The 14,456-nt window shown below is 35.5% G+C and overlaps 1 protein-coding gene across 4 annotated transcripts in view; it reads right to left on the bottom strand.

Moving 5' to 3' along the window:
- Positions 1–14,456, bottom strand: part of LOC135212664 (endophilin-B1-like) — a 349,729-nt gene that overhangs the window by 55,443 nt on the left and 279,830 nt on the right. Inside the window, exon 10 of one of the 4 annotated variants that reach the window (XM_064246314.1) lies at positions 3,662–14,318. The exons of the other annotated variants lie outside the window; for them this stretch is intronic. Within the exon in view, the coding sequence (XP_064102384.1) occupies positions 14,216–14,318 (103 nt within the window). The 3' untranslated portion in view covers positions 3,662–14,215. Of the gene's footprint in view, positions 1–3,661; positions 14,319–14,456 lie in introns of those variants that run through there. 4 annotated transcript variants of the gene reach the window in all.

Genomic DNA, 14,456 nt, shown 5'->3' with positions numbered 1-14,456 from the left:
AAAGGGATTTCTTGGGAAAATATGTAGTACTGGCCAAAACATTTTAAAATTGAGCATTCTGAATGACTATAGGCTTGATCACTTATTTCACAGAAGAAAGTGATGCTCATTGTGAGTCCTAGATTATCTTTGCTGTAGGGCTGAATTTCCATCGTCCAGACTTAGGGATCCAGCAGGAGGATACATTATGTAAAAAACATACAGGTCAGTGATGACAAAAGGAAGTCCATTTGAAAATGCATCTCAAGTCTTCTGCTACTTTAATTACCCTTATGACAGAAACACATATTTTTTCTGCTTAATATCTTTGCCAGAGCAACTCTTCCCAAGATAAATCTGAGAAGTAGCCATTTGTTTATTCTTCTCAGCTGAGAATCTTAAATGCTGTCACATAGGATCACTGAAATTATACCATTATGGTTCCTAAAGTGAGCTGCTGTCACTGATTTGTCTGACATGAAGCTTTGACACTAAAGGCTTTATACAAACACATCAATTGCTTCTTTGCCATCTTCTCAATCTTCTGGTATAGTGGTATCAACAATAGTATGATCAGTTCTAGAAGATCAAAGGGCACACCTGCTGAAGTATTAAGCTTTTTTTTCTACTGCCACATGTCCTTCTTGTTCATCCTGCATCCCCATTCTGAAATGAACTTCCGTCTGGCCAAAATGAATGAGAAAACTTTTAAACTCACAGGTTTTTTCCATCCCCCTGAAGATTTAATACTCATCATGTCTTGCTAGCCAAAGTTTCCATTTCATGTATTTATTAAAAAAAAAACTCAGGTGCTTCCTTTCACTTTCTCAACTCTGGACACTCGGATATAGTTGGGTCTCATAGCACCAATATGCATGAAGGCCAGGATTTAGCCAAATCACCTTTTTTCTATCCAGTCCCAAGGTTCCTCATGCTGCTGAGTATGTTGGGGGATCCAGGTGCAACCTTTCTGATAGCATTACAAACTCATTTTGCAAGCCATAAAAATTACAAATTGCTGTCTCTTTTACTTAGATATAGGCAATTAAGTAAGACCCTTTGACTTTTGTGGCTGTGGTATCTCCCATGTCAATCACCAGTTATGTCTCACACTAACATTTTCATGTAAATATCTTTAACAGCAGTATAACCTTAACAGATCATTGTTTCATATCTCTGCAGATGATATGCTTGGTTTTACTTTGGAAATAACAGATTAACAACACAAGTGTAACTGAGTCCATAAATATGACATTTTTATAGTAAAAGTGTCCATAAATATGACATTTTTATAATAAAATAAAGTTCTATACATACAGTACATATATATTTACCAAGTAATGACATAGCTATAGTTTCCACTTATGTGGCAGTTTATTTTCAAAATTTGTGGGTCGCACTTCAATTGTTTAGTACAGGTGACCAGTCCCACCACTAACAGGAATACAAGGAACGACTTAGCAGACAATTCTCATTCTGTTTGTGTCTTATGTTTATTAGAGGGGAGGAGGATGGACTTTGATTGTAATTACTTGGTAAGTATATATAATTATTTTATTCTAAAAATGTCATTTTTATATACCTAAGTAACTTGCCAAGTAATTACATAGCTGATTCCCACATCGACAGGAGGTGGGATAGATAGACATACTATTACTCCTAAACATTAAGCCATGTAATACGTACATTTGAAATAGGAAAGTTCCTAGCATTAAAAAAAATGCTTGTCGTTTCCTATCTGTTAAGAGCTACTGAAGGAGAAGACTGCATCTGGTTGGTGTTTATCTTAACCAGTAGTGGTGTGGTGGTATAGCCATGGAATGCCTCTACTTAAGTGGGAGTTATAGAGCGAAGGAATATTCCGATGGCTACCAAAGCATCGACTGGTGTCCGTCCTTGCACTGGGCTGAGCACCATTGAAAAAAACAACCAGACAACACTTTCACCTGCACTAAACTAAAAGCACAACCCATCCACTGAGAGTGGTGGGTGCTCCAGGCACATTGCAACCCATGGCTCCCCAAAAACTTGGTACCTCACAGTAAACCTCACATATTTGTGTTCTCATGATTTGTGGGATTTTCTGTAGAACACATCTATAAATTATTCACGTGAAACTCACCTATTTGCAGATTTTTTTGTAAAGCAATATTCTGTATTTTCATATTATTTTCACGAAATAATGTAGTGCATCATCATACTATATATTTTATGCTGGGATGAGAGAATCTTTATGCTCTTATGTAATAGTATGTACATATGTTTATTTGTTTTTTTATGATAAATAAATGATTTACTAATTTTCAAATATCAATATTAATGTAAACAGCAATACAATATCAACTCATTAAAGAAAATACTATAAGTAGTGAAATAGAAATTTTTTAGCTTATAAATTAATAAATTCTATGTAAAAACTTTAAGGAATACATATCATCCCTCATCTTTTGCTGAAAAATTTGGGGAGAAGGGGGAGGTTTAACCTGGCAAATATGCTATATAACCAGACAGTGGTCAGTGTTGTGACTTAGTAGGTAAGTGTTGCCGACTTGGTGGTCAAATACCAGTATAAAGGATACAGTGGGCCCTCGTATTCACGTTCTCTGGATTCGTCGACTCACGGATTCGCAGATTTCTCTCTGGACCATATCTACCCATTATTTGCAGGAAATTCGCCTATTCGTGGTACTATTTTTCTATGAGAAACATAAAAAAATTCCTTGTTTTTTTTATCAATTCTATCATAAAATGCACTTTTTGTGATAAAACTATAAAAAAAAAAAAACAGGTAAAAAATTTTTAGTGGGATTTTCTTGAGTTTTACCTACCAAAATAGGCCGTTTTCAGCATTTTTATAAGGGTTCCAACTATGCGTGGATTCTAACTATTCATGGGGGGAGTCTGGTACTCATCCCCCACAAACACGGGGGACCACTGTACAGTGGACCCCCCGTATTCGCGTTCTCCGGATTCGCGGACTCACACATTCGCGGATTTCTCTCGGGAACGTTTCGCGGTATTTTTCTATGAGAAATATCCACAAATTCCTGGGTTTTTTTTATAAATTTCATAATAAAATGCACTTTTTGTAATAAAATATTAAAAAAACCAAGTATGAAAATTTTAAGTGTTTTTTCTTGAGTTTTAACTAACAAAATAGGCTGTTTTTAGCATTTTTATAGGGGTTCCAAACATTCGCGGATTCTAACTATTCATGGGGGGGTCTGGTACGCATCCCCTGCGAATACGGGGGGACCACTGTATACCTAAAAATCTCAGAAAAAGATACTACTGCTAATGTGAGTCTCTTTAACCAATTTGTATTAACACATGTACACTGTGTGTGTTCATGATGCTTTAAAAATGTTAGTTAATACATCTCTAGAAGACAAAAATAAATTTTTTTTTTTTTTTGTCACACAGTTGTCAGTCACAGAGATTAAAGAGATACTCTCTCTCTCTTCCTCTCTTGCCCAAGACAGCCTTCTTGGCTGAATATAAAGCCATAATGGTAACTCACTCACTCTGTTATTGCTGGAAGGGTTAGAAGTTACATACATATATATTTTCAAGTAGTATAAGCATTTTTAGAGGGTACATTTTCTGATAACATAATGATTTACAATATACTAATTTTCTAATAATATTAAGCTTAATATGATTAAATAATTACATGACTTAATGAATATTTGTGTATGTTTATTTGTTTTCCATGATAGATAAGTGATTTAGTTAATAACTCACTTTCAAACAAACAAATTGCATTCTCAGTCTGTTAATCCATTTCGAGTAGGAGGGGGTGGGGAGTAAATGTTGTTTACTTGACAGTTTGACATAGTGGCTGGAGGGGAAGACGTATTACCCATAGAGGCTAATGGCTTTCAATCTTTTGATATCATAAGGAGTTATCATCTCTCTCTCTCTCTCTCTCTCTCCTATATAAACTCTACAGAAAAAGTGCAGAACAAAGAAAGGCACCAAAAGGATGGAAACTAGGTATTGTGCCCCCAGTTTACAAAAAAGGTCCAAGAGAAGAACCAGGAAATTATAGACCAATCTGTGTAACGTTGGTAGTTTGCAAGATTCTTGAGTCCATAACTGCATATCAAATTGTGGATCACACTGATAGAAACAACTTGTTGTTAAACAGCCAACACAGTTTCAGACAAATCAGATCCTGCCTATCAAATCTATTGGAGTTTTTTCATACCATGCTTGGTATTTATGACAGTATTAGAGCAATAGATATACTCTGCTTAGATTTTCAAAAGGCCTTTGACAAAGTTCCACACAAGAAACTAATGACAAAAGTTATAGAGCTTTAGGAATTGTAGGAAAAATAGCAGACTGGATTGACGACTGGCTAACTTATAGAAAACAGTCATAATAAATGATGAAGAATCAGAATGGCCAGATGTAACAAGATGAGTTCCTCAGGGTTCTGTCCTTGGCCCTCTCTTGTTTTTGATTTACATTAATGACATTGATGTAAACTAGCCGGATAGCCAAATTTGCACCAAACTAGGTTGTAAATGCAGCAGACCCAGATACAGTGGAAAGTTTAAGAAATTATTTAAAGAAAATATGAGTGGTCAAAAAGATGGCAAATGCCTTTTAACTTGGATAAGTGTAAAGTGTTACAAATAGGAACAAACAACCCTCATGCCAACTACATGCTACCTGGAATGACATAAATATTGTAGAACAAGAAGGACCTTGGAGTCATTATTACCAAGGACTTAAAATCCACAAAACAGTGCATAAACGCTGAAAAGAAGGCACAGAAACTAGTGAGATACATAAAGAGGCAGTTCAAATACAGAAACAAGGAAACAGTGTTGCAGCTCTACACATCAATAGTTAGACCTCATCTTGAATATGCAGTACAGTTTTGGTCACCAACACTAAGGACATAAAGAGATTTGTAGGGGTGCAAGCAAGAGCCACAAAGTTAATTCCATACATCAGGCAAATAGGTTACCAAAGACAACTAGAGAGCCTGAACATGCATGGCTACATCCCTCCCTTACACTTTTCAGATGTCTACAATAGAAAATGTGATAAAAGATGTTTAGTCTTGATTACTAATTCCCTACAGTAGTGAAATATTTTGTGAAATCTTCATATTATCTTATACGGCTGTGTATAATTTCTGATCGTACAGGGGAATACCTTGTACGATTAGTATTTATTGGTCAAAGGTCCTACTAGTTGACAGTTATGACCAGAGTTAAAAGCCGCTCTACAGAATAAATGTAAAAATAACAAAACAAGGAAAAGCTCATCCTGAAATATTTCAGCTTGAAGGTTACTACACGTTCCATTGTTGTTGTAACCACCGAAATCCAGTTAGCATAGCATAACCGGAAAATAATGAAAAAAGCTGCTGCATGTGCTCGATGTTTACTCAAGCACAGCAGAAACAGAATGAGAATTGTCTACCAAATCATTTCTCAGTACATACGTACGTATTCCCATTACGTAGTGGCGGGACTGGTTACCTGCACTAAATAATTGAAGCGTGACCCGCGAATTTTAAATTTAAGCTGCCGCACAAGTGGAAACTATAGCTGCATAATTGCTTGTTAAGTTACTTTTATAAAATTGGCACTTTAGGATACCCTCCCATAACAGACATGTATTTCTTTCAGTTGCTGTGGCACAACAGTATTTACAGAAGCCTTCATATCTTGAAAAGTTCAATTTAACTGACTAATCTCTTCCTTGCTTTTACATGCTTTATGTTTCCATATCAGAAAAATAATAAACCTTGTGTTCATTATTGATGATACTGAGTGTGAGGTCACAGATTACTTAAGGTGGCCCAGGGATAGATATCTAAAGCTGATAACTTGAATAATTATTGTTTGGATTCTATGGTACAACATTATTCTAGTTTCTTTGGGCCAAAGAAGATGTTTCTGGATCCAAATGTTTACTCATACCTATGATGCACTCTTTAGCTATGACTGGAAATAAGATGCATGAGATACCTAAATAGTTCTATGTAATAATATTATGCAGTTGGCTTACCTAAGCACAAAGGCAACCATGATACATTTTTGAGTGAAATAAAACTTAAAGAGACAAAAACAACATCACGTTGCACACTGTTTTTCCCTGTAAAGCAATTAACATAGTAACTTCAGAAAAACAAAGCACAACTGTAATTTCATAACTAGGCACTCTAATGACTAAACTTCCAGATCTGCCAGAAATACTACTTCACAGTACAGTACCTAATTATCATCAAAACAAAACATTTATTCAAAATTAAAAAATAACATAGCTACCTCTAAACTGTAACTACTGCCAACCCAGAGCATTTTAAAGGAGGCACAACAATGTTTAATACAAACAGCACCACATCTCTCTCTCTCTCTCATTACATAACCACTACAATATCAACAATAAAAAAAATGAAAATAAAACGTCTCAACCAAACAAAAACTTAATACCAGCTGCTGTTTGCAATGCAGCAAGAGGCACAATATTTTACTGATAAGAATGACCCAAGATTTTACTCAACTACTGAACGAATTATCTCTTGGTTAACAGTTGTACTGACTGTTACAGCATAATTTTAAATCCTTTTTGCAATATATAGGCAAGCGAGTTAATATTCCAAATACAATACAGTAATTACAATCATAGTACCTTTAAACAAAATCTGGTAACAGAAAATTATTTAATAAAATCTTGTCATAGAAACTTATTTTACACAAAAGAGAAACATAGATGTTACACACACACACACACACAAAATAATAATTAGGACACAAAACCTTCCTGGCATATCCTGCTGCCACCCAAAATCACACACTGTGCCATCCTGTATTTATGGTTCAATTTCCACAAAATCAATTCATTATTTCTCTACCTTTTAAGAAACAACAAATAATAAACCTAAAACCTTGCTATTTCATAATATTCTTGATGATTATTAATAGTATACAATTAGTCTCTTCCATTTTGATTTCATTTTGGATTCAGTTAAATCTCAAAGCATCTATAAAATAAAAGCAACCAAAACTACTTGATAGTTACTACTAGCAGATGAGATTATCTTTAAGAAGAAAATAACTTATGTCTGAGCAACTGAAAGACCTCAATACACCATTTCCTAACAAAAGCTTAGGTTTACTACTCAAAATGATCAATGATTCTACCTCCTGACTGATGGCTGAATGCTTCAAGATCAAATACTAAAACTACACTTTATGGCAAAATGGACAACAAGAGACTGTAAAGATATAGTATCTAAAACCAAAAGAATGCTACTTGTTATCTAGATATGTAATCTACACAAATACTTCTGGAATTAAAGTGATATGTGAAAATTCACATGTTAAAACTTTTAGTTTAATAACAATTACAACTAAAAAGTCCCATGTGACTGATTATGTCACAGAAAAACCTAAATTCACATCATGACCTTTGGAAGCTCAACTACCATGACTTAGCCAATTTGCTGGCTAGATATATCAGTGTCACAAAATATCTGTTTGATTCATCACCAACTGCCAATCACATATCTCCATCATTTGAGGTCTGAATGTTGAATGTCCCCAAAATGTCCAGGTTATTATTCTTGCCTTGTTGACAGAAAAAGCAGAAGAGCTAAGGGTGACTAATCATGCATGCATGCCTCTGACCCATCAGTAAGTAGTAGTTATTTCCTCAATTTATGTCTAACATTAGCAACACCATCCCATCTTTGCTTCAACAGTTTTGAATAATCTACCTCATTTAAATTCAATCTTGATCATCCTTTGCACTTTCAATTTTTTCCTTCTTTTCTCCTGAAAAGTGCATTAATAGGTAATTGTTTTGCTAGTTTCCCATACATATTCCAAGTATGTATTATTTTGCAAAGCATAATTGAATTTTGCTCCTTTTCTTGTCTTGGTGTGTAATGCAAAGTTTTCCACTGGTTTTGTGTAGTTTTTTAATATATGTAACTCTTAATAAATTAGCACTTTTTGATAAGCTAACTACAAAGCAAGATGGATAACACTTAGTGCTAAGGAGTTTGTTGGATTTAGTAGTGTAACATGTACTGTTTTAAAAAAATGGTTCAATATATAATTATTTTTGCTTCAAATATATATATCATTCATACCTTGCTTTGCTACCCATAGTTGATTTAAGTACTAATGTTTTGTTTTTTTGCTTAGCAGTGTGTACATTCTGTGTCCAATTATGTTGCATATTTAAGCATATATATTATTGTACTATGCTGCTTGTGAAGTGCTTTATGTTGAGCCTATATGTTTGTGTTCTATTTTGTATTTTGTCCACTGTAAGTAAACCTAAGTGAACAAACCAGGCAGGATCTGCCATATATGTATTCACTAGATACTAACCCTCACCTGCAGTGTATGCATAGTGAGGCCAGCACTGCTCCCCTAATCTCACCTGCAACACTGGCCAGAATTGGTTGTCTGATCAGTGGCACCCAGGTGAGACATTCTGCTACCTGAGCTACAGCTTCTATTTCATTTTCTTTGGTGTTGTGGCTGTCTTTAGTATCTTTCACTTCTTTAGTTGCAGGTATGTAGAGTCATTTTTCACATAATGTGCCTTTTCCTGCTGCTAAATCAGCTCATTCACCAGGAAGCTTCCTCTGTCAGGAGAATGGCCTGCTCCTTAAACACTGGCTACCCACATAACTGCCAGCTTTTCCAGCAATGGTTTCTATTTGTCAGATTTCTTCCTTACAGCCATGGAGCAGATGTTGGGGTCTTCCTAATGCAACAACAGAGGTTGATTTTGTGTCTATAACATCCACGATCACTTTATCAATTTTGCGCGTCACTGCCTCATTCATGTCTGAGCTGTGCTACAAATGGCTAATTTACAATGCCCACTTAGCTTTCAGTGTCAGCAGCTACAGTATTTTCTTATGTGTCTGCTTTTTCCACTCTGCCTACTGCACTGATGGCTGCTGCTCCTTTTATTCATGCTATTCCAGCTAAGTCTACCATTTGGCTAGCTGCAATATGAGTCTTTAACATTAAGACTTTTGTAAATGATGCTCCTGCAACTTTGGGTGTTCTTGCTATGCAGTCCTTTCTACTGCTGCAGTGTCAGTTGCAACTGCTTACATCCTGTTCATGCTGTGGTTATTTTGCTCCTCCCAGTACTGCTACTCCTGTTGTTGTACAGCATCTTCCAGTCTGTTCCACAGATTTACAGTTACATCCTTAAGATCTATAATTTTCTAAATCTGAGCTTCAGCCATCATTTCTCTTTGATATGAATGAATACATATTGCTACATTTTTATGTAATAATGAATACCAAGTTTCCCTAATTGAGGATTAATTCTTTTATTTTGAGGCCTTATAAAGGAATGCAATTTCTAAGATATGCATTAGGCGCCACTCTTTTAACTTCATGAATATACAGGCTTCAATAATTTACTTGAAGAATTAATGTTCAACTATAGTACTGTAGCTCTTAATTGACAATGATTAATGCATATATATCATTATTATAAGTACCTTTCCAAATATGAACCTTGTAAATATAAGAAAAAGAATGTTTTCACAATTATAAAAAAGCATCAAGACAAATATGCGGTAATAATGAATGACTTTGTTTTAATCCTCTAACCCCTGATTACTTTTGGCTTGATACTGTCTAATATTTTATTTAGTAAAATCTTTGCCTTAAATGTTAGTTTATTATGCATTACTATTATTATTAATTACTATAGTATTATCATTATTATTATATAAAGGATGTTTATCTCGACCTCTGAGCCTAATAAAGGCTATTCTAGAAGTGGTAGTTTATTGTGTACAAAAAAAAATACATATCAAATATTAGAAAATTGAATTTCCCAATACTAATCAAGAACAAATAAAAAACCTTTATATCAAATCTTTTCTATATTTTTAGACAATGCTATTCTGCCAGCAACCTTGAAGATCACTGTTGCTAAATATAAGTTCTATACTAATGAGGCCTCTAAGCAATATTAAAGGCTGGGGATTATGAAGTAGACCATTTGATTAATAGTCTTCCATAATTTGTGTCCAAAATTACAGCAAAAATGTAGTGATTTAAGACAAAACACAAGTCTTCCTGACATTTGTCGTTGGCTACAAGTGAAAGCAAAGCATCATGGGCATTGCCCCATGGAGGATCTGCAAAGATTGGAGTTTTTATAAGGTTTTTGTGAGTTAAAAATTTAATTTTGAATTGCATAGTTTGTGTAATTTTCCTGATTAATAAATTTCCAAGGTGACTGCACTAACAGCCTTTCTGGTGATAAATCCTGTTCACATCCCACTCAGAGGATTACAGTACGTAAGGTGACAATCCTGCAATGGTCAGGGCCTTGAACAACAAGTTGAGGCGGATGATCAAAAAATAAATTACCAAGGAATGATGGATGGAACACATAGCTTAACAGTCTTCTGTTTCCTTAGCCCACTAAGTGAGTTCCGGCAGCAGACCTCATTCAGGATATTAATGGAGTAGTCCATGAGGTAGCCCAGCACCAGGGGGAAATTCCTGATATTCTTGGAATTTAGGATAAATAACTTCACATCCCAATTCAGTGTGTCAGGTTACTGGTGGGGGCTCTGTTCCAACGGTTTGATGACAAGTGAAAATTGCTGATAACCAAAAATTAGTGATTTCGGCGCTTATTGGCATCGATAACCGGATTTTGGCACTGATAACAGGTTAATGGCACCTCTGTTAGGTATGTATCGGATGTATCTGTGCCAATATTCTATTACTAACGCTGATAAATGGAAATTGGCTCATTTCACAAAAATCAGCGGTAGTTTCGATGCTAAACAAATGCCATAAAGCCAGATCGCCAATAACTGGGGACTGCCTGTAATATATCCACCTCCAAGGACATACCTATGTTCCATTTGGATGGGAAGTTGTTCCAGTTCTGAGCTCTGTGTTTTAGCCCGGTGACAGTGTTTTACTTGGACTTTCATACCAAGGCCGCCGATAACCAGGGACTGCCTGTAGTATCCATTACCAAAGGCAAACCTATGCTTCATTTGGATGGGAAGTTGTTTCAGCCTGGTTTAGCCTGGTGAGAGCTTTTTACTTGGACTTTGATACCAATGCCACCCTAATGAACCAATCCTGCATATGACTACCGCAGTACCTGGATGACAGCTTAGTTTTAGTGGAGACAGAGGTAGAAATTGGACTGACTGTGACTTATTCAAGTACCTGAGTATGCACATCTACAGGAGGAAGTCAGCCTTCCTTCAAACCATACTTTCAGTCTTTAATAGACAAATTTCTTTCCTGAAGAAGCTTGTTCTACACAGCCACTTCTAGATGAGATCCCTGTAGCTCTCCCAAAAGTCAACACTGTTATTAACTCAGCAGAAGTACTAGATTTTCAGTGGCTACCTAAAGGTCATCAATTAAAGTAGAGGTTAAAGTTTTCAGAAAATGCTGCTGCAGCCATCACTTGGTTCTGGTGACTTTTACCACTTAACTTTACCATGCTAAGGAAAAAAATGTATTTATAGTTGGTACATGGCCATAGATATCAAACTGCTTAAGCTTTTGCAACCAATGGATAGTGTGTGTCTTTCTTGCAATGAAACTTTCTGGTATTTTAGTGAATATTCATGGATATGAGGAGGCACCTCCACCACTTCCAAAATGAGCTTCTTTGTGGGTCGATTCAGCCCCTATGTAAGACGTTTCCCTAGTCTTCTGTAGTCTTACGAAGGCTCCCAACAAACCACCCCTAGAGTTGTTCGTTCACCTTTTGACAATGAAATCTGCCTTCCTGTTAGCCTCCGTATCTTAATGTTAACAGCATTAAGTGAGTGAACTATGCACTGTCAGGCAGTTACTTGTAACAGAGTTTGATGTTCCATGGGTTTGTCCTATGCTCCTGTCTTTGTCATCCTAACTTAAGATTTCCAGGAGACAATCTAAACCTTAATGTCTGTTAAGGGACCTCTCTTGCCCAGTAAGAGCCAGCCACCACTACCTGAAAAAGATGAGACATCCAAGAGGTAATGATTTCAGGCTCTTGTCCACAATCCAGTGAAGGAACAAATTCACGACTAGTGTCCGCTTGAAGGAATCATGTCTCCAACAATCAGTATTCAAAGTTAAGCAGAGGTTTGTGAAGATGGTGTAAATAAGGTAAATATGACTTTTCATTAAATCAAGACCCTCTCAACTTCCTTCGTCTTCAAGAGTCATTGAGGTCAAAGATGAAATGCCATTCTACTTTTGCAAACATTTACCACCATTATCCATTATGCACAAGGGGATAGGACTACCCATGTTGAGATTGTTAGTTCCAGTGGACAAGTTTTCCCTCAAATGGATAATGCAGTGCAGTCCCGTTCCTGCTCCTTCTTTGAATCACCACCCTTATTCATACCTCACCCTCCCATAACAGACAGTTTTCTAGGGATATGAACCTCATAGTCTCACTTGAATGGCAAGCTGATTTCTACTGGCTTTGATGTTTCCTGAGTATAAACGTCTTACTTAATTTGCACAGCATTACTGTACTTATAGTATTCCATGATAGTACCCTTGTGAACTTTCATTCCCAACTTACAGTCTCCAAATTCTTAAGTGGATCTACTGGACCTTCACAAAAGTCAGAGAATCCCACAACCTTGCCCATCGAAAGTGCATTCCATTCTCTATACAACAAGTGAGTTAAAAAGAATACAAATAAGTTATAATAGGTAACATAAAACATATCTTTCTACAAACTTATGAATAATATAAAGTACCCACCTACCATCCCCCTGTTCTGACTGTGTTACATCTAATCTACACAAACAAGGAAGTTACATGCTACCTACCAAAGGGTCAGAGGTACACAAAAGTGGACTATCATTTTTAGTTTTTCTGCATCTTCAGTCTACAAGATACCCGAGTACATGTGTGGGACATCTGAACCATTAATGAGGTCTTTAAAATATTTTATGTTACTAATACCTTTACCTTTTTGCCTATAACAAACTTTCTGAAGGAAAGACTGATGAAGCAATACATAATGTAATGTTCAGTAATTTGCCCATACTACTTCACTTGAATAAGTAACATAATCAATGGATTTTTACTGTTCCCATATTAATAGCCTAGTAAAAAATTAGCTTATATCTACTGCATAGCCAACATTTGTTTGCAAGTAGCTACAGTATAGTCAATAACTATTCTTTCAACGGGAACATAAGTCATCATGAAATATAATGGCAATGAAAACAAGGTAGCTATAAAAATCATATTAATGTCCAGTTTTATCTATACCTTAAACAATACCCATTCTTCTAGCAAATTAAGTTTAACTCAAACATGATAAATGCAAAGTGAAGAACAACTTAACATAGAATGCTTTGTCAAGATTAAAAAACTGAGTTTCATGAAGTGCTCATAAAACATGCAATCACACAATACCTAGAATCATAACACTATTTGTTTAGCACTGAAAAAGTTCCTTTTATTTTACCACAAAATTGCTAGAAAAGATATGTTTTGTTTGTGTTAATCTCCCACTTTGTGGCTCTTTTCTAAATTCAATGGAAATAATTAAATATGATACAGTCCTGTACTCATGGTAAAGGATAAAAATATACTTAAAAACCATAATTAAATGACTTAACATATAAAAATGGTGAATAGTATATAAAGATGAAATAAAATGTTGTTGAACTGTGAAAAACCACTGAAAATGAAAAGAAATATGCTGTTACATTCATTACATTAAACATTTGTTGTCTATCATACAAGAATGGATTATTTAACGAGGAAAAAGAAATCCCATTTTCAAATCACCAACACCCTTCACTTTAACAATTAGATGAAGTTATTCATAAATTATATTTATCACCTAATCAATAAATATCACAAGTATCTTTATAATAATTACATCACAGTGTGAAAAAATAACAAGTGCAAACAACTCAATGAGAGTAAAGAATAGGAAAAAAAACTCTTTAGTTCTCCAGCATAATAAGGTACACTTTACAGCAAACAACTACTATCAGCATAACAAATTCTCAACAAGAACGGATCTAAGTTGCATTGTTAACATCAAAATCCTGTGCTTTACCCAACAGATATCACAAGTAACTCCATCAAAACACTGGAAATGTGAGAAAGGAAGGAATAACAATAACACAACCATGCTGTACAGTTTCACAAAAGAAACATCAATTGAATGGCCGGTGTCAGTTGTGGGAATACAAAGATGAGAGATAGATATTAGGTTAAGGAGAGGTGGGGGAAGACAAGTCTATTTCCTCATCATTTATTTGAAAAACGGGGACACTGTTGTCAAAGGCGCCAGCTGCTGAGGGGTTGAAGGGGACACTGAAACAAAGAGAGGGAATAGATGTCAGAAAACTAAAAGATCACGCAAGAAGTTAATTTATGAAAAAAATTCTCTTATTCAGTAGCACAATGAAAAAACTACTTGTGATGCTTTCAAGTAAGGTCAGGAAAGTTGAT

Source organism: Macrobrachium nipponense, chromosome 41 (assembly GCF_015104395.2).
Source record: "Macrobrachium nipponense isolate FS-2020 chromosome 41, ASM1510439v2, whole genome shotgun sequence".
Lineage (NCBI taxonomy): Eukaryota > Metazoa > Arthropoda > Malacostraca > Decapoda > Palaemonidae > Macrobrachium > Macrobrachium nipponense.
This window is presented reverse-complemented; position numbering and strand designations above follow the sequence as displayed.